The following is a 21,961-nucleotide window of genomic DNA, read 5'->3' on the forward strand; positions in this document are numbered from 1 at the left end:
GGGACCGGTGGAGTTCTCGGGGCATTGAGCCCCGTTCCGTGCTCCCCGCTGGTGCTCCCTGCCCCGGGGATTGCGGCTGGTCGCTGGGGTATGTGTGTCCACTCGCACACAGCCGGGCTGGCTGTCCGGCTCCTCGGCGGGAGCTCTCCCTGGATATCTGGAATGGAGCTGGGAGTCCCAGACCCGCTCTCACCGGAGCTCTGCTGGAGCTGCACTTTGGGGTGCCAGTCCCGTTCTCCCTGGAGCTCTGCTGGAGCTGCACTTTGGGTTCCCAGCCCCTCTCTCCCCCTTCACAGCCGCTGTCCCGAAGAGCGGCTCGGCCTTGGCGGCTCGGGGCAGGGACCGGGGCTGCGGGCCGAGCTCAGGAGCGCTTCCTCGGGGGCCGCAGGTCCGCGGCCAGCGCCGGTTTCGGTCCCCGGGAGCGGCACCCCGCAGCCCCCTCGGAGCTGCTCCCCCTCCGCGCCGCCGCTGCCCGTCCGTCTGTCTGTCCGTCAAGCGGGGCGGGCGGCCGCGTCCCTCCGCGCTGTAAAAGTCGGCGTTGATGCGCGGCAGCCCCGGCGGAGCTGTCAGGCCTTATCTTTATTGGCTTTTCCCAGTCTCCGTCCAAGTTTAAGAGGGGCCCTTTTATCTCGGAGCCCAGCACTCCCCCTGTTTACACCGTCCGGCTCCGCCGCAGCTCTTCATCGCGGAGCCCCCGCAGCCCCGACGGGACGGGGCAGAGAGACCGACCCGGCCGGGCTGCCCTTCCCGACGGGTACCGGAGGGGAGAAACAATCGGGGCTGGGGGGCTGCGGCCACATCAGACCTGAGCTGCCCTGGCCTCAAGCGGGAGCGCAGCCACGCGTGGGCGGCTCCCCCGCGGGGGCCGGCGGGCCCGGCCCGGCTCTGCCGGGCACAGCGGCTTCCCCCGGGGCCCACGGTGTCACATCCCAGTGCCGCCGCCCGAGGAGCGACCACGGGCCGGCCCGGGAGGGCCTGACCTCGCAGGTGGCTGTGCCCGGCGCTGGGCGAGGGGCAGGACGTGGCCCCCGGTGCCGCGAGCTAACATTGCGCCTCTCTCCCCCAAGGAAATGCTCCAGGAGAAAAGCCTGTCTGAAACCGAGGAAGGGTTTCCAACAGCCCCCGCGCCCGGCCATGCGGACACGTCCGCCGGCTCCCCCGTCCTCGGCGTAGCCGGGGGGAGCAGCACGCCGCTCAGCAGCCCGCAGCTCCCCGACCCCGAGCAGGTACGCTCCGTCCGGCCCCGCGTCCCGCCCTGCTGCGCCTCACCCCCGCCACCAGCCCGGCCCGACACCGCGCATCTCCCCCGGCCGCGACACGGGGAGGGATTGCGAGGAAAGCTCATTTTTCTTCACTTTTCTTTGGGTTTATTTTTTTATTGTTATAATTTTATTTTCCCTGTCCGCAGCAGGCCGCCCCGGGCCCGCCGTCGGTGCCTAAGTCGGTAAAGGGCGAATCCGAGCGCTGGAAGCCGCGGCCGGCAGGGCCCGACCCGTGGCGGAGCCGCCGCCGCTCCTCCCGGGGCTGCGGCCCGGCGGGGAATTCACTGCGGGTTTTCCATCCCTAAATCAAACGCGGCTTCTGTGCCTTCGCTCCGCGCACGGATGCGATGTCCCCGGCATCCCGCGGAACGCACAAAGCGCGGCCCTGGACCAGGATCCGTTGTCCCCGCGGCTGCTCCTGTCCCCGGTTTTTGGGAGGCTTAGGGCGAGTCAACCCCAAAAGACTTTTTTTTCCCCTAGGAGAAAGGAAAAAAAGAAAAAAAAAAAGAAAAAATTCCATTTATCCGCAGTGTCCGGCCTGGTTGTGAAAGTCTGCAATTAAAACCGGCCTCCGTTTGTTTCTTTTATTTTTGGCAAAGGACAGAGGAATTTTTGAGACTCCATCCTCCTCCCGCTCAGGCTGGTGGCTTCGCCCGGAGCCTCGGCTGCAGCACGGGCCCTGAGTGTCCCCAGCCCTTCCCCGGCCCTTCCCAGCCCTCCTCGCACGTTTTCTCCATCGTTTCTTGCTGTTCTCATTATCTTATTTTTTTTTACAGACAATAGAAAATATCAAAGTCTATCTCCATGAGAAGGAGCTATGGAAGAAATTTCATGAAGCTGGCACGGAAATGATAATAACTAAAGCAGGCAGGTTAGTGAAAATTCCCTGCAAACATGTATTGCTTCTGATGTCTATGAAATGTCCTGTTTGCCAAGACTGTGTTTTGCAGAGCTGGTACAGTCAGTGGCATTTTAAAAATATTATTGTGATTGCAGATTTCAGTAAGATCATTTTTTTCAGTGTAAACTGTACATGTGTTTGAGTGTGGCAGTTGGAATGTAGATGCAAGAAAATATTGTGGAGTCGTTTGAAACATTTAGTCCTGATTCTCTCTGGTAATGTTTTTTTTTTAAATTATTTTTTAATTAGGAAATTAGCATAATTATGATGTTTTGGTTTTTTCCCAAAACAAAGCAAGCCCCTTTCCCTTTTCTGTGCTGTTCATTAAGACCTGTGCTGGGACACTCTGCACCAAAGTTGTAGCAGTACGAAGGTTCTTTTAATCTCAAAACTGAAAGAGAAAAGGGTGCCACTTCTGGATTGAAAAAATAATCTGTTTTCCCTTGGAAACAAATAATTATTTTTATCAAAATAAAGCCCCCTCAGTGTGCACACCCAGGGAGGGAGACCAGAGCCTCACAGAGGCTTCAGTTGCCCAGAGAACTCAGCCCTGCATCTGCTCGGGCTCCTGTCCTGCCCAGGCTGCTCTGGTGGGAGATGGCAGAATAAATGTCAGAAAATTAAGAATCAGAATTAAACCTCAGACCATCACAGGCTCGGGAATCAGTTAATTCCCGAGAAAATTAGCCGGGTGTCACTGTGGGCACCAAAGTATCTGCCCTTGGCTTCTGCGGCAGCGGGCTCACCTCGCTGCTGCTGGAAAGGAAAATTGAGGCGTTAACGTTTAACTCCAGCACGGCTGAGCGCTTCTGCCGTGCCCTGCCGTTGCTTGTTTGACACCGTGCTAGCGAGCTGTGCGGCCAGACACTCAAACAGCAGGGAGAAAAAAACCCCACAAATAATTTCTATGCATTATTTCTTTCTCTGTGGTCTCTGATCTTCGTGCAGAGCAGCCGTGGGTGCTCATGGAGTGTGTGTGTGACTTTCCTCCCGTTGTTTGCTGCTCCCACTGTGAGACCCAGAACCCAACCCTCGGCATTGGATTTTTGGGATTGATTCGAGCACTTTCCCTGTGCTTTCCTCCATCCCGGCAGTGCTGCTCGGTGTAGGGAAGCTGGACTCTAATAAGCAAGAAATTCCCATTATTCCCCCTGGAGAGGGGGTGTATGTCCCAGGAATCTTCCATTTATTTGCTGCGTGGCTGTTTATGGAGTGATGGTGCAGGTAACTCTGTCCTTTTCACACCTTATTTTGGCGTACAAAAGCTCAGGGCTTGTTCTGCAGCGTCTGCTGATGGGAAGAGCCGGATTCATTTGGATGGGTCTGCTCCCTAAGTCAGCTCAGATGAGGGGATCAAGACGTCAGATATTTCACCCTTAATTTATAGTATCTGAGTGTGCCTGTGGAGATGTGTAATATCTGTACCAAATTCTAGACCCTAAGCATCCCAAACGTGCATGTTATCTCTCTGCAAGTCTGAACGTGGCTTGTTTAAACAGCTCCAGATGGACAGGGCTCAGTCCCACATTCCTTGTCCGGTGGAGCTGGCAGTGCACCTTTCAGGAGGTGGGATGGGGGGTAGACCACGAGATGTACAAAAATTTGGGATTTTTACGTTACTCGAGCCAAATTCTCCATTGGCGAAATTCAGTGCAGCGCCATCGAGCTAAAAAGTTGTAATTTTTTTTTTTATAAACAGTTTTGAATTTTAAAAAAATGATGAAAGAAGCGGCTGAAATGCTGATGAATAACACGGAACAAAATAACCTTTTTTTTTTTTTTTTTTTTTTTTTTTTTTTTTTTTTTTTTTTTTCCACTGGGTTCAGCTGCAAATGGTGTCAAAACGCAGGACGAGGGCTTTTATCGGTGTTTTTAGCAGCGAGCACAGCCCCGCGCCGCCGCTGCCGGGACCCGGCTCGGTTCCCCGGCCCGGGCTGGGCTCTGCCGCAGCACCGACAGCAAAAATACACAAAATAATGAGCGTGAAAAATCGAACAACTTAAACGCCATGGTGCCTCGAGTGTCGGTTCACAGCGATGCCACGCGTGGCCGTGCTGAGGGCAGGGCAGCCCACGAGCTGCAATCTGCTGCTAATCCCCATGCGAAGGACAAAATGAAAATTATTACTTCATGCAGATTTTATTTTACCCAGGCTATTTAAATAGAGAGTCGCAATAATAAACCTCCTCTTGAGCCAATTAAAAAAACGATGGTTAATGGAGATTTGTGTGCACTTGCATTTAGCATTGGGGGGGTGTGGAAAGAGGGAAAGCGGCTAATTGCAGGCACTAATCAGGACTCTAATCCCCCTCCCAGCAGGCACAGAGATGCCCCTGAATGCCGTTAGTTGAAATCACTTAAATGTAGGTCTGTCTGACCTCGAGGGGCACAAACGAAAAGAAATGGAAGCCTGATTTTTGAATTTCAAACAACAACAAAAAAAAGAGTGACTTTAATGACAAGTTCACTCAATGGAGAGGAAATGTAAAGCTCAGCGGAAGCGTTAATTCCATGGCAATGGTGTAAAATAGCTTTTTTTGTATAAACAAGGCAAATATTGATAACTTGGTTGTGGGGGGAAAGGGGGAGTCATTTGTTTCGTTCTTTGTGGAGCTCCACAGAACGAGCCAACTATAAATTATCGAGAATTTAGGGCTGAGAATTACTTTAGGGGATTATTACTCCCTCTTAGGACTGATCTGTAGGAGATATTAGGAGAACACAGCAAGCTCAGCAATGAAATAGAAATCATGTTGTTGCCAAGAAAGTTTGATTTATAAAGTGGAAACATCTTTAAAATGCACTCGCTATCTTTTTAATGTCCGACTGCTTCATTGTGGGAGGGGAAAAAAAGAGATTATTTTATATTAAAAGGATCATCAAAAGATAAAAAGTTTATGTTAGCAAAGTTCCCTGAACTTTGGAGAAAAGCGCTCGGATCCCTCAGAGCGCCCGTGGCAGCGCCCGCAGGATGGGCGCCGGCTCCATCGCTCAGAGCCTTCCTCTCCTTCCTCCTCTTTGAGGTTTGCTCTGATTGCGGGTTTCTCCTCCGGAGGATTATCTGCTGATGGTTTTACAGGGCTGGAGGTCTGCGCTGCAGGGATTGCCCCGTCCCCGGCGCTGCCCGGAGCGCTGGGTCCCCGCGGCCGCCCGAGCCGGCGGGGAACGAGAGAGGCAAAGGGGCACGGCTGATCCCTTCGGGCACTGCCCATCTCGGGGGGCGTTTTGCAGGACAGGTTTATGGGGAGGCAGAGGGAATCCTGTTGTTTGAGCATCCCCTGTCCGCGGAGCCCCGGCGGGGCGGCCGCTCCCGGTGCCCGGTTCCCGCTGCAGCATCCCGGTTCCCATCCCTGCTCACAGCGCTTTCCAGGGATGGGGAGAATGAATCCAGCGGTTTCCAGGGATGGGGGGAATGAATCCAGCGAGCTGTGAGTGCCTGGTTTTGGAAATGATTGTTCACAAACCTTGCCGTGTGTGTGTGTATTTATATATGTGTGTGCGTGTGTGTTAAAACAAACAAAAACCTCTCCGAAACCAAACCAACCAACCAAAAAATCCCTTCTCCTAGAAAAACTACAGAACCGAAAAATACCCTAAAAATCTTCACTGAAAAGTTCCAGTCGGTGAGATCCTATTAAATCAAATGAATCAAATCAATCTAGACTCTAATGAAGGGCACAGGGTGTATTAGAGGATGCAGCTGCAGCTGCACATCTGGATTCCTCCCCTCTGGCCGCCCTGCCGTGGGGGCATCGCTCTGTCCTAGCAGGGTGCACACCTTTCCTGTGGGATTTTAGGAATTCCACACTTGTGAAATTGTACGAGGGGTGGGGAAAGCAGAAAGCAAATGGGGGACTTTGTTATAAATCTGGCTTTCCGATTTCTTCCTCTCACTTTTATGTGCTATTATTTGACTGAACAATTGTAGATTCTTTTTGTAGCTCGTGGCAAACTATTCTTTGTGAAACCTCATCTTTCAGACTTTATTTCTGCTGGAAGTTAATCTTTGCTTCCACAGCCTTCCTGGCTCAGGATTTCTTCTTTCTGTTAGATTATTTATTGAGTTGTTCCCTAGGGTTTTTTTCCAGGTGCCAGTCTTTGCAGCATTGTAATTTCTATCCAGGTATTGCCAAGGTTAAACAATTTGATGAAGCTTTTGTTTAATCAGTAAAAAAATGCCAGTTCATAGGATGTCTGGTCAAATTTTTGTGAGCAGCTCCTGAAGAGAAAATAATGTGTCATTTCTCTGTCATAGCAGAACTGGCCCTGAGGCGAAACAGGAGGCTCTAGATACTGAATTTAAGTTTTGGCAGGAGTGCAGGGTGTGCACAGGTACAAAGCCAGCTTTGGTCTCTATGGTAGCAGGTTTTAAGAAGCATATGTAGGAAAATGCTGCAGAGGAAAAAGTAGAATCGATAAAGCATCTTGCATGTGTGGAAAAGACGCAAATCCCCTTTAGATGTTCAAGTTTCATTTTAAAAGTGGCTTATTTCAGTTTAAAAAAAAAAAAATCTGTTCCTAATAAACTTTAGTAAACCAAAATAAAACTAGTTTTTAGGACATCAAGGTTTGAAGAAGTATAAATGCTCTGGCTAAGCTGGTGCAGCTTTCCTGTGTGAATAATCCTTTAAAAGTTAAATTTTCCATGGCTCTGTAGGGCATATGGATGCCCAGTTCTCATTACAATTAAAGGGAAATATTTGTCCAGAATCTTTTGAGGCAGTTACAAGAATTTCTACTGATGTTTTTTGATTCAAAAGCAAACCTTAATATCCGAGATCAACGAAGGAATGTGAGCCGTCAATATAAAACATAGAAATAAAATAGATATTTGAGGAATGCTTGATCTGCTTGCTCCTAAATTTGGGGTCCTGGAATTATCCTGTTCAGGCAAACTCCTGCTTTTAGAGAAAAAGCAGGAGTGAACTCCAATGGCTCTTGGCTGTGCTGCTAAAGTTGTCGACAGCTTTGGCAAGGGAGGCAGAGCTTGTGCACACCGAGGAGGGCAGGGATGGGAGTCTGGTTCCTGATCCACTTCTCTCTTCATCCCTGCTTTTTAAAGACATGGGATGCTCACAGTTAAGGGTGTTCCCAGAGCTTTCCCTGCTTGTCCTTGTGCTGGAGCTGTGGCAAGGTGAGGAGAGGCTTTGGTCAAGCCCAGATCAGCTGGGGAAGGTCCCCAACCATTGCTGGGGCTCTGCTGCTGCCTCGGAGGCTCCTGGACACCGGGGCTGAGGCTCCAGCAGTGCCAAGGCTGCCTCGGCTCCTGCCTCAGCCCAGGCAGCAGGGCTGGAGAGGGAGCAAACCTGCCCTGAAGTGCTGTTGGTGACCATGCTCTTGCCCAGGTTCTCTCTGAAGCACCTTTGTGCTGTGCTGCTGGTGCTGCTGGCACCACCTCTCCCATCCTCCTGCATGCTGGGACCTTCTCTGCTCAACTTCAGCTGCAGCAAAATGAAAGCCCAGAGAAGCAGCCCATGGCCAGGAGCCTGCCCATGCCTCAAGTCACCATGGGGCAAAGAAAGGAAATGTTTCTAGACCATGAAAGCAGTCATCCAGCTCACCAAGTTCTCAAGTATGTGAGAAACAATGTTTTATTTAAAAATTAGATGTGCTAGCCAGAAGGAAAAAATACAACCTCGCCATTCCAAAATATAAAAATCCCTTAACTGTCTGACCTTCTCATCACTAGGTCATGGTCCTGCCACCAGATAAATCTCTGCTATCTGCCCATAGACTGAGAGTTCAATGTTGCTTGTGTTAGTGACAGTGAATTTGGGGCTGAAAAATGAACTACTGATGAGAACTCCTGTTGAACCTGTATTGTTTGTTATTCTGAGGCAAGGATCTGGCATGGGCTAATCCAGCACTTCAAAGTTAACTGCTCTTACTTTGTATACAGAGCGTCATAACGGAGTGGCGTGGGTGATAAGAGAAATAAGGGACTGAGGGTTAGGATACACTGGGAAAATGGGACCCTGTTGAAAAACTCTTTGATCTCTTTAAAGTATTTTCTGAAAGCAAGAATCTATCAAAAAGGAAATGCCATTTAAAAGGTTAAAAGAAACAGCTGACATCCCCAAATTTGTTTTAATCTGCCCTGGAGAATATTATTTTTAAAGATGCGTTAAGTCAGTGGAAGAAATACTTGTCGAAAGAAGGGAAATTAGAAAAAAATGAAGAAAGGTCATCAGAATGGAGACATAGTTCTTGGAGGCTCTGCACACCATTCTTTTCCCTTCTAACAATGAAGACAAGGATAAAACATCCTCAAGCAGCCATGGCCAAGTCTCAGGAAGAATTTGGGGCCACATTAGCTGTTATCAGGGATGCAGGTGTGTCACCTGCCTTGGAGCTCTGAAAGCATTGCTGGAGGCATGTCAGCATGCCCAGCAGGTTCTGAGGAGGTGGTTGCTCAGCCATGACATGGTTTGTTAGCCAAGATGTTGAGTGAGCAGTTGTTTTCTGATCCTTTCACAACCTCATCTGCCACAGGCAGCACAGCACAGGAACTTCCAGTCACTGCTTTACTCGATCGTCCCAAAAGCAAGGATTGTAAAATCTCTGTCTGTCTTTTAAAATCTTTGTCTTATTGTCTTAAAAAGTAGAATTTCAGCTGCTGAGCTGCTGAAGTGCTTGGGGATGTTTTTATCCCCTTGAAAGGACAGAAGGAAGCACTCAGTGGTATCTGAAGGACCATTCACATCCCAGGGACGTGCAGTGAGTACCAATCCTCATAAATCCATGGGCTTCAGAGAGCACTGGCAGCCTTTGGTGAGGGCATGGCTTGGGTTGCTCAGGTGTCCTGGTTCTGGGCAGTTTTCTCTATGGAAATACTGTTTGAATCCCCTGCTTGCCCTGTGCTGGTCAGAGACATACCTTCCCACCTAATGCATCCATCAGGAATGGTGTTGGCATCTAAGTGGAGGTCAGATTCCATCCTGGTGAGCAGGAGGGTAGTGAGGGTTTGTTGCTGATGTGCAGTGTGGCACAGCACAGTCATTGTTCAGATCAGTATCTGAGCTCCTCAAGCAGCTCTGATTCTCTCTACTTTTCTGGTTTGCCATCCCCAGCCCAAAAAATAAGATTTTGCTGGACATGGGAGCTTTGCAGCCACCCATCTCTCCAGGATCAACCAGACCTGCTCATCTGGGCATTAAAACACACGTGAAATGCCCACAGAGAGGCCAAGGCTGGAGAGCCTGAAAGGCTGGGAACTGCTGCCCCAAAGAAAAGCAAAGCTTTTCTCTTATCTTTCACTTCCAAATCCAACCAGCCAATTATACATCAATTAAACTTTGTTTGAACAATAATAGAAGCTTTGGCTCCATGTCAGCAACTGCTCCACAGTTAAGGGGATTGGATAGTAATAGTATAAATAAATAAACAAGAGATGCTTATTCTAACAGTTCATTTTAAAACAATTTGTGAATATCATGTTGAGATAAAATGTGCCTAGCATAAACTTAGCTAAGCAGTGACTGCTTCATTATCAGAACAAATAATTCACTAGCACATCATCTTTGAAGCTTGGGAGGCCTGTGGAATTGTGCTGCTTGTTTATTTTCCTGGCTTTTACTGTTTTTGCTACATTTCATCTGCAGGGAAGGGTTTAGCTGGGGCTGTGGCAGTGGTGCCAAGCTCTGCTGATGCCGACCCTGCTCCCACTGCCCACGGTCCCAGTGCCAGGCTCAGCCCCTCTGCCCTTCCCAGGGCATCACCCAGGGACTGTGGGGTTTTAATGCCACAGGGGGTGGCACCGTGGCTTTTCCCCCATGATCGCTTTCTTTGAAGGTGCCTTTCTTTTGTGAACATAAAATCTGATTTAAGTTTTGCCTTGTGAGGGGCAGTGAGAGCTGCTGGCATGGCAGAGCAGCACTATTGTCCCTGCCAGTGCAGGGGTGGGACAGGAAGGTGCCTGTCAGAGCCACTAAACCCAGCAGGGAGCTTTGAGGGACACATGAGACCCTCAGGATAGGGCTGAGGAGCCTGGATGGTCCCTTCTGCTCTGGCTGGAGCTGGAGGCAGGGAGAAATGGGTTTGAATGTGCCTAAAACTGGAGTCCTGTCAATTCTGGTGTTTTGCAGAAGAGGCTGTTGGGGCTGGTGCTTGGCTGCTTGTGCTGAGTCCCTTGTGCATCACACGGGTGCTTGTGGCTGGTCCCTGGGTGGGCAGGGCAGCTGTGGGGCTGCTGGTGGGCCCTGCTGCCTCCACCTGAGCTGTGCTGCTGGGTTGGACACACATCTGGTGTGGCTTTCAAAAAAAGGAATAGAAATTGGAAGGAAACTGGTCCAGTGCTGGACATCCCCACTCCAGGGATGGTGTTGTCATTGGCACATTCAGGCATTTGCTGCAGCCCATGGACACTGTGTCCAAACAGGTTTTGGGTCTGAACAAAAGGTGATGAGGCCAGGAATTGCTGCAATGAATCTCCTGAGTGCTGGTGGCTCAAACTTCACCGGAGACTTCAGTGTTGCTGTGCTGCACTTGTGCCCATCACTGAACCCCACCCAGCTGCCCCATTTGCCCAGGCAGGGCTGCAGCTGCCCCTGGCACGGGAGGTGCCCTGAGGATCAGGTGTCACCTGCTTGCACACACTCCCCAGGAAGCCCCAAATCCCCAGTTTTTGTCCCCGGTTTCTGCATAGCAATGCTGTCCGCGGTTTGGAGCCGTGTGGGAAGGAGGGTGGATAAAACAGAGATCTGCCCGGCTCTTGCTTCAGACCTCCCACCAAAGCCAGGCTGAGCTTTCCCAGAGCTTGGCAAGACTTTGGCAAGTTTTATTGCAGCACTGGGTGCTTCTTGTGCCTCTGCCGGTCCCCGAGCAGGGGATGATGAAACAACCTATTGTGCAGGGGCTGGGGGAGCGGAGCATCCCCGGGAGCCGCCCATCCGCCGGGCTCCTGCTGCACCGGCCTGCCGGAGGGGCTGCCTGTGCAAAGCTGCTGCTGCTGCTGCTGAGCTGCAGCTCCTCGTGCCTCTGAGTAGCTCCATTGACCTGGAGTAAATTTGGGCAAGCAGGCAGGTTTTTGGCCCCTTCCCAGGCCTGACAGGGAGCTCTATAGAGCCACTGTAGCACGGCCTCGCTCCTGGGCAGGGCTGGTGCAGCTCCACCGTGGGTTCCTGCTCCCTTCTTAAAAACGGGCCATTTAATAAGGGCCAGGACATGATATTAGGTGCTGTCTCTTGTTTGTTTGTTTTTTTTTTTTTTTTCTTTTCTTTTTAATTCAGTCTCTATGACTGCATTTCCTTGGCCCCAGCTCTCAGGTTTGTCATGCCTTCCCATCAGAGATGCACAACCCATGTTTGTATCATATTGCAGAGATATTTACTAAACGAGGCTCTGCCAAGGGGTTGAGAAATATGTTTTCATTAAGAAAATTAAACTGACAAGTCCCTGGACAGCACATTAGTCGCATATTTTTTCTTTAAGGCCAAAATGCAGCAGCTAATAATAATGATGAAATGTCCAGGCACAGCCAAATTACTAAAATCTACCCATGTTTTCCTGGAAAAGAATGTGGAGAGTTGGCAAACTTGGTTGTAGCTGGGTCTGTGGACTGCTGAGTACAATGCTACCACTGCGAGATAGTGAGTGGTTTGCAAGTTAAGCAACACCTTCAATCAGATGTGAGTCCCCATTTGTTATCCTTAAAGAATTTCAGCTGTATATATTATAGTAGTACTTTGGCTCTTTGTATTTATTTTAGAGGGCTATACTAAAGAACATTATAAACTCAGGCATGTCCATGCTATATGAACTCCATATGCTGAAGCTTAATTTTAAATGCCATTAAAAAAGCACTTAACATTTACAATATATCAGTTCAGCTACTTTAGCAGCTTAGATGTTCTACAGTAAATGAAATGATTGAGGGAAAAAGAAATTCAGAAGCTCAATGTTATAAAAATCCCCAGTGCAGGTATGATACTGTCAAATTGTGTTCATTTCATTTATGTTTTTAAATAATTTTATCCTCCTTTTTTAATTTTCCTTTTTTTTCTTTTTTGTTTCATTTTAAAATGCCATTTTAAGGCCTAATTAAAAAAAAATCTTGGCATTCAGATTGGATTCCTTATACAATTTTTTTCAATGTGTGAATTGGGCTGTGTATTCACAAATTGAAATGTCCTACTGTATTTACCCAGGTGCTTACCTGTAGGAGGACAAGGTTAAGAGGAGTGCAGAGTTTATGAATGAAAATCAAAGAGGGACATTGCTAAACCACCCCTTTTTAGTCCAGGCTAATTACATGGTAAACATCTGGAATTTATGCAGGGCGGTTAAAAGAGTCAATTGAAACGATTTTGAACAGGGCCCATTTTGTTGCCTTCTCCCCAAGCAGCGACAAAATGGTGCTGCAGACTTGAACCAGCTCAGGAAAAGAGGGATAAAGTGGGGGACAAAGTGGCCTTGATGTCTGATGGAGAAATGACATCAGGATTTGGGCCCATCTTAATTCACGTAATTCGAACGAGGCCAGGATGTGGCAATTCTCATCCTCCATCCCCCCGTGGAAGGAGAACTTTGTGTCCTGGCTGGAGGGCTGTGGTGAGCCAGTTTGCTCTATTGACTCGGGTGTTTTTACTGGATGAGGAGGAGGTGGGGAAGATGGAGCCAAGAAAATAGTTATTCTGAGGATGTGAAGTGCCTAATCCTGCAAATCCTGGCTGCTGCCGCGGCCTCAAGGGATTGGGAAGCCCATGGCAGTGTCAGTATCCATTAGGGCTCTCTCCTTTGGATTGCAGGGCTGGACTGGGATGGAATCTGCTGTTTTCACAGCCACATGGCTTTGTAAAAAGGTATTATTCAATATCACAAAGAGTCTGTAGGCCTGTGAGGCATGTCAGTGTTCTCTGATGATGCACTGGTGGATGGGATGCTCTAGTTTGGTGTTGGTTCATGGAGCCAGTGGGACAGGCACGTTCTGGTGGGAAGCTCTGCCAGGCTCCAGGCTCCAGCAAGGTTTAAGGGGTGTGCTGTGAATTTGGGAAATCTGGGAATGCCAGAGGAGCCTGTCTGCACCACCACAGGGTTTAACCCTTTGTCTCCCCCAGGCTTTGCTGATCCTCAGTTCTCAGTTTGTTGGAGGGAACACGGGAGGAGTGGTGGGACCTGGTGGATATTGGGATCGTGTGGATGACAAAGCCTGTGCTTGGTTTCCTCTGAAATGTAGTCTCCAGACTTTCAAACACTTCCACAGCAGCAAGAAATCTGCAGTTTTGGTGCTGCCATAAGCCAGGCAGAGCCTCTTGTAGAAGTGAGGGCTCCTTGTCCAGGCCTCCCACAAAGAGGGATGTGTTGAACCCCTGTATCTCTCTCTGCACCCTCATTTTACTGGCACTGGCCCATAGCCCCCCTCCCTAAACCCTCATCAAAATTTGTGCCCACTTTTGCACTGGCACAGGCTCTGGAAAGAGAGAGTTTAATTCAGGTATGAACAAGAACCAACAATGTCCTGGCATGAATCCCTCTGATGGTGGATCTGCTTCTTGGGCTGCTGCTGCTGCAAGTTTCCCTCAGTTCCAGGGCTTCCACCCCTCACTAACGTGGTGATCCTGTGCTTTCCCTAAGGAGGATGTTTCCCAGTTACAAGGTCAAAGTGACTGGAATGAACCCCAAGACCAAGTACATTTTGTTGATCGACATCGTCCCAGCCGACGACCACCGCTACAAATTCTGTGACAACAAATGGTAAGACAACTCTTCTGTTTGCCTGCTTTTCCATAAGAAATTTGCAATTGGATCAACCATTTGTTGTGCAAACTTAGAAACCAACAGAAACACCTTCCCACAGGAAGGATGCCAACATCCCAGAGCTCTCTTTGGTGGAGCAATGATGGACATGAGAGCCAGGGCTGGAAGTTTAAACCAGAAAAATATCAAATGAAATATTACTAACAGGCTGGGTGGCTAACTGCTGGAAAAAAAGTGCTGCTGGGGTGGTGACTTGTCCATCCCAAAGTGTTCTAGGCTGGGGAGTTTTCTTGGAGAAGATGCTTTAGGCCAAGCACGGGTTATCTGGCCGTGTGCAGTGTAGGAGGGTAAAGCCACAGCCTGCCTTGTACCAGAGGCTGGACAGGATGACCTAATGGTCCATTTTGGCCCTCAAAATTAGGTCTCTATGTGACTCGAGAAAAGTTTGAAATTCCTTTCTTCTATAGTAATATTTTGCTTTTAGGAGAGTAGCTATAAAGCGAAATATGGGGTGGTTCACTCAGAGCCCTGATTCTCTTCTGCTGTTCTTCCTTTCCTTGTGCCTTTCCCAGCAAAGTTACTTACCCAAGAGGCAGCTGGGATTTTTGCTCTCTGACAAAGGAAACGTGTTGTTTTCTCTTTTGATTTCCCCCCACAAAATGCCCGGCAGCCTCCCTCACTGCCACTATTTGCTGTGGTTTCCCCAAACCCTTCCCCTGGCTGCTGCCTGCTGAAAAGCAATGGAAAATTTCACAGGGAACGAGCCCAGTGACATCCCAGAAAGCAGAAATTATTTACTTGCACATTAGGGCTGCTCCACTTAAAAAAAAAAAATCCCTTTTCCGTGAGCTTTTGTCCCGGAATGCCTCTGGGTAAGAGGAGTGGACTGAGGGTCTCTGCACCACGGTGGCCACTTTGTGTGTTTGAGACATTAAACACGAGATGATGGATAGTCCTTAACTCTGTTTAATTTAGTTTTTGCCAGCCCTAGAGCTGTTTCCCCTTTTCCTTTTATTGCTGCTGGAAAGTTTCTGTTGTTTTTGGTAATATTGCTTTTATTGGGGTTTTATAAGAGGAGAACAATGTGGAGTCATGAGGGCGTTGCCATTAAATGATGTCTCATGGCTGGGCCTTGTGTCCATGGGAGCTGCTGGTGCTGTGGGGCAAGGGGAGCTGCAGCAGGGTCTGGGCCTGAGTGGGAAGCAGCCCCTTCCCACTGGGCCAGGCTGTGGGAGCCCTCCCTGGCTGTGAAGGTGCAGCCACACCAGTTCTGCACCTGCCCACGGGTACTTTCTGCTGTGCAGGGCCATCTCCCTTTGCAGAAGGCTCTTTGTATAGACTTCCAAAAACCCAGACAAGTTTTCCTCCTCAGAAGTGTCTCCACAATGCCCATGTGAGGACACTGCCCCAAGGGAATCCCGCGTGGGAGCAGGGATGTGCCTGCTCTGCCAGCCCGTGATGCTGAAACAAGGATCCCAAAGCAGGAGCCTCCCTGAGTCCCCCTGTCCCAGTGCATCCCCCCAGGGCTGGCAGGAGGGTGGCTGGGATGAGTCCAAGGACAAGAAGCTCTTGCAGGTGCCAGGGTGATGCCATGTGTCCCCTCTGTTGTCAGGATGGTGGCCGGGAAGGCCGAGCCGGCCATGCCGGGCAGGCTGTACGTGCACCCCGACTCCCCGGCCACGGGAGCCCACTGGATGAGGCAGCTGGTGTCCTTCCAGAAGCTCAAACTCACCAACAACCACCTGGATCCCTTTGGACACGTAAGAGACACATTCTGCAAGGGCTGTGGGTGGAGGTGGGCTCAAAATGCTGGGTTTGTGTCTGGGATGCTGAGTGGGATACAACAGTTAATAATTGTTAATTTAATAATAAGGAATAACATTATTTTGTGCTTGGGGGGAGTGTTTAAAGCAAAGGGAGGGGGTCTGTGTGCTTCCCCTGCTCTTGGAAATGCAGCCATGACTGGCTCAGTTGTGTCCTGCTGGATGCCACTGAGGTTTTCTTTTCTGCCCAGGATCTTTCCGGGCAGTGCTGTGGGATTTTCAGCCTGGCACGTGGTACATGCAGCTCACAGAAGCTGGTTGCATAAACTCCTGATTTTCCGGGCTGGCTTTGGCAGCCCTAAAAAAGATCAAGTATTTTATTTGGAAAATTTTGATTCATGTGTGTTGGGGAGAGGTGGGGAGCACACAGTTATCTGCCCCAGTGCATTTAATAACCCAGACCAAGGGCCCTGGCAGCCTGTCAGGAGAGTGAGTGCTCAGATACTGCATATAAAAACACAGACCTGTCTGGTTTGCACAATTTGAGCTGGAAGTCATGTAAAAATAAACCATCCTTGGTGAGAGGAAGGGAAGAGAGAGTTTAAAATCCTTCTAGGTTTAGTGCCATCCATTCCTCCTTGTACCAAAGGTAAGAGAATCTAATTTGTGCCATCAAATGTGGGTTTGAACCTGAATGTGTTTTAAGCAGCAGCAGTTTGGAGGGAAGGGAGGCTGTGAGAAGGGTGCAGAGTGGGAAGGGATGTATCTGTCTTATTTTAAATGATTGTGCACTGAGCCTCTAAAGAGCAGCTTTTCACTTGGAGTCAGTGTCCCAATGCCTCCCAAAGCTGTCCAGAAAGTGAGATTCTGGCACAGCTAAACCAGCTGCAGCTCCTGACTCCAGAGGCAGGAGGACCCCAGCAGCTTAAAACACTGCTAAAAATCCAGAACTTTTGCTAGTGTTTGTAATTTTTTGCGGATTTTGAGCCTCCAAAATCCAGGCCCTGGCAGGGACTCGGTGATAACCCAGCCCCGTGCTGGGCCCTGACCCCCTCCCCACCCTACTGACCCCACTGAGACATGTGTGAGCTTCAAAGGCTCCCCGGCACCCTTTAATGCTGCTGCTATTAATCACAGCCCATCTCTGCTCCCCTGAAAGGGGGAAGCACCATGGAAATGAAGTGAAACAACTGTGTCAGGGCTCTCTCAGTGACAGTGACACAAACCCACCCTGTGTCAGGGCTCTCTCAGTGACAGTGACACAATCCCCCCCTGTGTCAGGGCTCTCTCAATAACAGTGATACAAACCCACCCCTGTGTCAGGGCTCTCTCAGTGACAGTGACACAAACTCACCCCTGTGTCAGGGCTCTCTCAGTGACAGTGACACAAAGCCACCCCTGCCACCGTTTGGCTGCCACAGCCATCCTGAGCTGCTGGCTTTGCACGTGGCATTTTTTCACTCCGTGTTTTCCTCTTGGTTAACTCTGCAGCTTAATATACGACTGTTTATGCTGTAAAATGTAAACCATAAAACATGCAGGATGTGCGATGTGGCTGTAAAACAAACAGGATGTGCCGTGTTGGTTTTGCAACTTTAAACGTTTGCTTTTCCTGACTTTGTCATTTTTTAACTGAGATTTTAGCGCTGCATTTTAACAGGGAAGATTTTAACCCCCTCCTCCTTTCCAATGAACAGCCTGCTTGTCTTTTCCCCAGTGGGGCAGTGGTTTGGGTTTTGGGGTGATATCCACCGTGCTGTGGCTCCACATGAGCCCTGCTCAGTGCCCTTGGGCCGTGTACCACAGCCCAGCACCTTCCCTCTCACATTAATGGGAAAATGCCTGAAATAATCTATTTTAAAGTGTTTGCTGCTCTATTCAGGCACTGACAACCTGCCTGGCTAAATGGGACTGAACCAACCCTCAGCCAGGTCCTCATTAGGCTTCTTAATTATTCCTCTGCTTTAGAGATGTGGTGCTTCCCTTTTTGTGGTGCACATGGGGGAGAGCTGGGCTCTGCAGCAGGAGAGGGGCAAGGCTCCCACCAGCTCAGGCTGGGAACAGTTCTGCTCTTGCAGGGCCTGTCCCACGAAGGCATTACGTTAGGAATAATAACAGCTTCTCATTTCTAGGAATTTGTTCCCAGTGACTGCAAACACTTTCTTAAAGCTCCCTAAAAAAACAAGTCAGAAAAGCCACAGGGTTTGTTTGCCTTCCCGTGTGCCAGCAGAGCCTGCCTGCCTTTCCTTTTGTCTTTGATTTCCTCCAAACCTCAAAACCACGTGGAGTGAGGATTTCTGCAGCCTTGGCTGGGGCATTTTTGGGTGTGTGGGCAGCTGCCCAGGCAGAGCTGTGCTGGGTCACCCACCCTGGCACCCTCAGCCACTGCAGTGTCCCCATCCCTACATGGGGTGCAGCTCCTCTGAGCCAGGGATCTCACCTGAAACAGGCAGCAGAGATTTCACATGATTCCATTAACAAATGAGCCCATTGATCCATCCATGTCTGACTGTACACTGAAATAGCTGCTTAATATCAGGGATGGGCAGCCCCATGGAGATTATAACTGGAGGCACATCTGAGGCTTAAAGTAAATAAGGTAAACATCTTAATTAATAAACTGTGGAGTTGAAGCCTTTGCTGCAGTCCATGGAATTAGACTGGAGATTATTTACCATGTGGGATGTGGGAAAGCCTCACTCTCTGACACTCAGCCCTGCAGCCTCACAAGCCCCACTCCTGCTTGCCCTGGCCCGTTATCTGTTGTGGTCAATTATTACAGTCAGAGGCATGGGAGGCATTTGTCACTGCAGACACGTAAAACTGAGCAGGTTTTATATCAGAACAAACTCAGGGCTCTGTAATCTGCCTCAAACCCCTGTGGCTGAGCAGGTTTTGTGGCAGGTAAGGCTGTGCCCAGCTCACACAGCACAGCCTGAAAACATGGGCTGTATATTCTGCTCCGGGGGGATTTTTCATCCATGAAAGGCTTCTTTCACACCAGGCTTAACAACTGAGCAACGTTCATGTTGGAAATGGATTAAGAAATCAGCAGCCACTGTAATGTTTAGCTACAGTGAGGTCTATCTGATCCCAAAGAAAGCACTGTAAGCCACCTATGCTTAGAGTGAAATCTGAATTTATGTATTTTCAAAGCATTACATGCAGAGATAATCAACCTGATAGAGCCTCTGATTTACGTGGGGCTGGTGAGTGATTCTGAGCATGAGGGATTCTGGCAGGGCTGGTGCTTTGCTCTCTGGGCATTTGCAGAGGTGAGAATAATCTTGGAAGTGCCAGCAAGGGTGGCACATCCCTTCCCAGTGCCTGCTGCCTGGGAAATACCTGGCAGTGTTTTCCAGGTGAAAAATGGGAATGACTCCATCACTGGTGGTGCCTTTTAATTGCTGTAATTACTTTATCTGCTTTTAAAATAAAGCTTTTATTTTAGTTTCTGGGATATAACCTAGTGAGATTTAAAGCTATAGGATATTATAGATGGCCTGTCACTCATCACGGCATTTGAAGTGATATTCCTGTTTTTCTTGACCAAAATCTGCTGTTTACTGGCTTCACTCATTAATGCTGATGAGTTTGTTATTTCTCTTCAGATTTAATATTTGCACACTTGGTTTTATTTGATTATCACTGAAAGCCTTAATTTTTCCCCTAGTCCTGGGGTTTCCTTTTCATTTTTCTGTTAATTAAATCAGCCTTTTTCTGCCTGTGCCCGTCAGACGCACTCAGGCACTTTTAATTAGCTCCACGTCCTACTAATCTTGCAAAACCCTAATTTTGATTCATAATTTTTTTTTATTTGTTTGCTTTATGACTTGTGGCCAAGCAGTTTCCTCTCGGGTGCTGGTGGGAGGTTTCTGTGCTGCCTTGGAAGCAGCTTCCCCACCCCAGGCACTGGGATCACCAGGGGGAGGGAGGGGGAAAATCCTGCCTGGGGAAAGGGACACAGCCTCACCCCTCTTGTCCTGCTCAGAGAACTTGTAGCTAAAAATTTCCTGTATTTTTATGTATAACATCTTGGGGGTTTATATATATATATATATATTATAATTTATATATTATATATTATTTATATATATGTACGTATGTATATACATATATATAAAATATGTATAAATAATCCATATTATTTCTTAGATATAAAGAATATAGTTATATTTATATTTTATTTATATGTATAGGTATAAGAATATATATATTTATAAGAACATATATATATTTATAAGAATATATATATACATACATACATATATATACCCCTATATATATATTTATATTATTATTTATATATATTATTTATATTTATAGGTATAAGAAAATATATATTTATAAGAACATATATATATATATATACACATACATACATATATATATATATACCCATATATATATATATATATATATATATATACACCCCTAAATTTGCAAGCAATTTTTTCAGAGCATCACTAAGCCTTCTGCTGAAAGAATATCCATGAAAAGATTATTTTCCTTTTCTTTTTTTTTTTTTTTTTTTTTGGTACCCATTCATTTTAGGAAATCAGAGCAATAGTGGTGCCCAAATAAATCACAAAGTGAAGTTTTACATTGTTTGCTGAGAAAAAAAAAGGAGCAGAGCTGTGTGCCCCTGGGAGTGGTGTGTGCTCCACAGGGAGGGATGGATCCAGGGTTTCCATTCCAGTCCTGGGGAAGAAGTGGCCAGTGGGCTTGGTGGTTGACAAGAAGATTTACTCCTCTCTGTTCAATCTTTTTGTTGTTCCATTGCTGGTTTGTGTGAGTCAAACGCAGCAGATTTTGGTGAAGCTGACCTGGAATCAGACCCTGCAATGGTCAGGTTTGGAGTGGGAGCCAGCCTGGGGAAGTCTCTGTGCAGGGGACCAGGGGACAGCGGGGGTCACTCCTGGGGTGTCCCAGGGTGTCACCCCTGGGCTCTGCCCAAACCCCCCGTGCCACAGTGGAGCTGGAATCACCCCAAAGCTGTGTCCTGATGAATTCCAGCTGATGGGAGATGAGAAGGAACCGAGGGAGAGCAAACCCAGAAACCCCAGCTTTGGCCATCTCCTGAGGAACTTTTGTCTGAGCTCATGTTGAACCTTTTCCCAGGATTTTCCAGCCTTGCTCTTATTCCCCTCCGTGCTGATTGCCAGGGCAGTGTGGATTTGGGAGGCTCCCCTGCAGGAGCAGCCTGGCTGCACTCAGGGCTGGGCCTGGTCTGTGCCTGCCTTGGGGCAGGGAGAGGGGAATCCTCCCCTGGAAGGGAAAATCTGCAGGGTGGGATTCAGGGAATATCAGGGATTCAGGGAACATCAGAGCTCCTGTTTTAGCTGCTGGAGAGGCTGTGGGCCCAGAATGTTTCATTTGGTTGAACTGGGTGATCTCAGGGGTCTTTCCCACTGTAAATGTTGGTGTGATTTTCCTGCTGCCTTTGGGGTGAAATGTCCCTGGCAGTCCCAGGATGGGTGCAGGGAGAAGAGGGATCTGTGATCCCAAATCCCCTGGACACATCCTGGGCAGCACAGCTGGGTCAGCTCCAGAGCTGATGGAGCATCTCCAAACCATTCATTCCTAAAAAACCCTTCAGTTTGGGATGGTTTATAGCACTAAATGCTCTAAATATTAATTGAGATGATTCTGCAGAGCCTCCTTGATTAAAACACTGTTTTTTCCATGCAGAAAAGTGGATTGTCAGGTTTTTGTGCTGGGCTGTCACACTCCAGCTCAGAGTCCCAATGTGGGACCAGGGCCAGCCTCACTCAAAGGCTTTTTCACTTTGAAAGAATAGAGGGAAGGAAGAAAGAAGCAGAAAATATATTAAAATGCAAGATTTTATATTAGTTGTGTGATCCCCCGGGAGCAACCATAAAATTATGTGGCTTTTTCGTGGCCATTTACTATTCAATATAAAAAGGGGGGTTGCCATAGCAACCACTGCATCATCTGACATCTGATACCTTGGTGAAACAGGGAGCTCTTAAATCAACTCCCCAAATTTCATATGAAAGTAAATCCATTTTACTGGTGATTCCAAGGCGAGTTTGCCTTGTGACAAGGAATGTGGCACCATTTCCCCAGCTCAGCTCGTGGCCTTTGGGTCCCATCCTGCAAGTTCAGGCCCTGGAGCTGACATTACTCAGCAGTGGGAGAGATTAGAAGTTAGAGGAGTTTGTTTTCCTCAGTAAAATTAAATGAAAGGAGCAAATGACACCATTTCTTTTTAGCATTTCTTGCTGACTGGGGAATGCCAAAAAAAATGAAGCTGAGTTCTGTAACAGCTGAAGTTCCTGCTGCAAGTGTGTGAGCAGCACAAAGGAGGGAGACAGGGG

At 48.4% G+C, this 21,961-nt stretch overlaps 1 protein-coding gene across 1 annotated transcript in view; it reads left to right on the forward strand.

Moving 5' to 3' along the window:
• Positions 1-21,961, forward strand: part of TBX4 (T-box transcription factor 4) — a 32,798-nt gene that overhangs the window by 402 nt on the left and 10,435 nt on the right. The window contains 7 exon segments of the mRNA XM_077188894.1: positions 297-525; positions 677-754; positions 1,068-1,226; positions 1,409-1,444; positions 2,039-2,133; positions 13,735-13,854; positions 15,470-15,617. Coding sequence (XP_077045009.1) covers positions 297-525; positions 677-754; positions 1,068-1,226; positions 1,409-1,444; positions 2,039-2,133; positions 13,735-13,854; positions 15,470-15,617 — 865 coding nt within the window.

This window comes from Agelaius phoeniceus, chromosome 20 (genome assembly GCF_051311805.1).
Source record: "Agelaius phoeniceus isolate bAgePho1 chromosome 20, bAgePho1.hap1, whole genome shotgun sequence".
Taxonomy (NCBI): Eukaryota; Metazoa; Chordata; class Aves; order Passeriformes; family Icteridae; genus Agelaius; species Agelaius phoeniceus.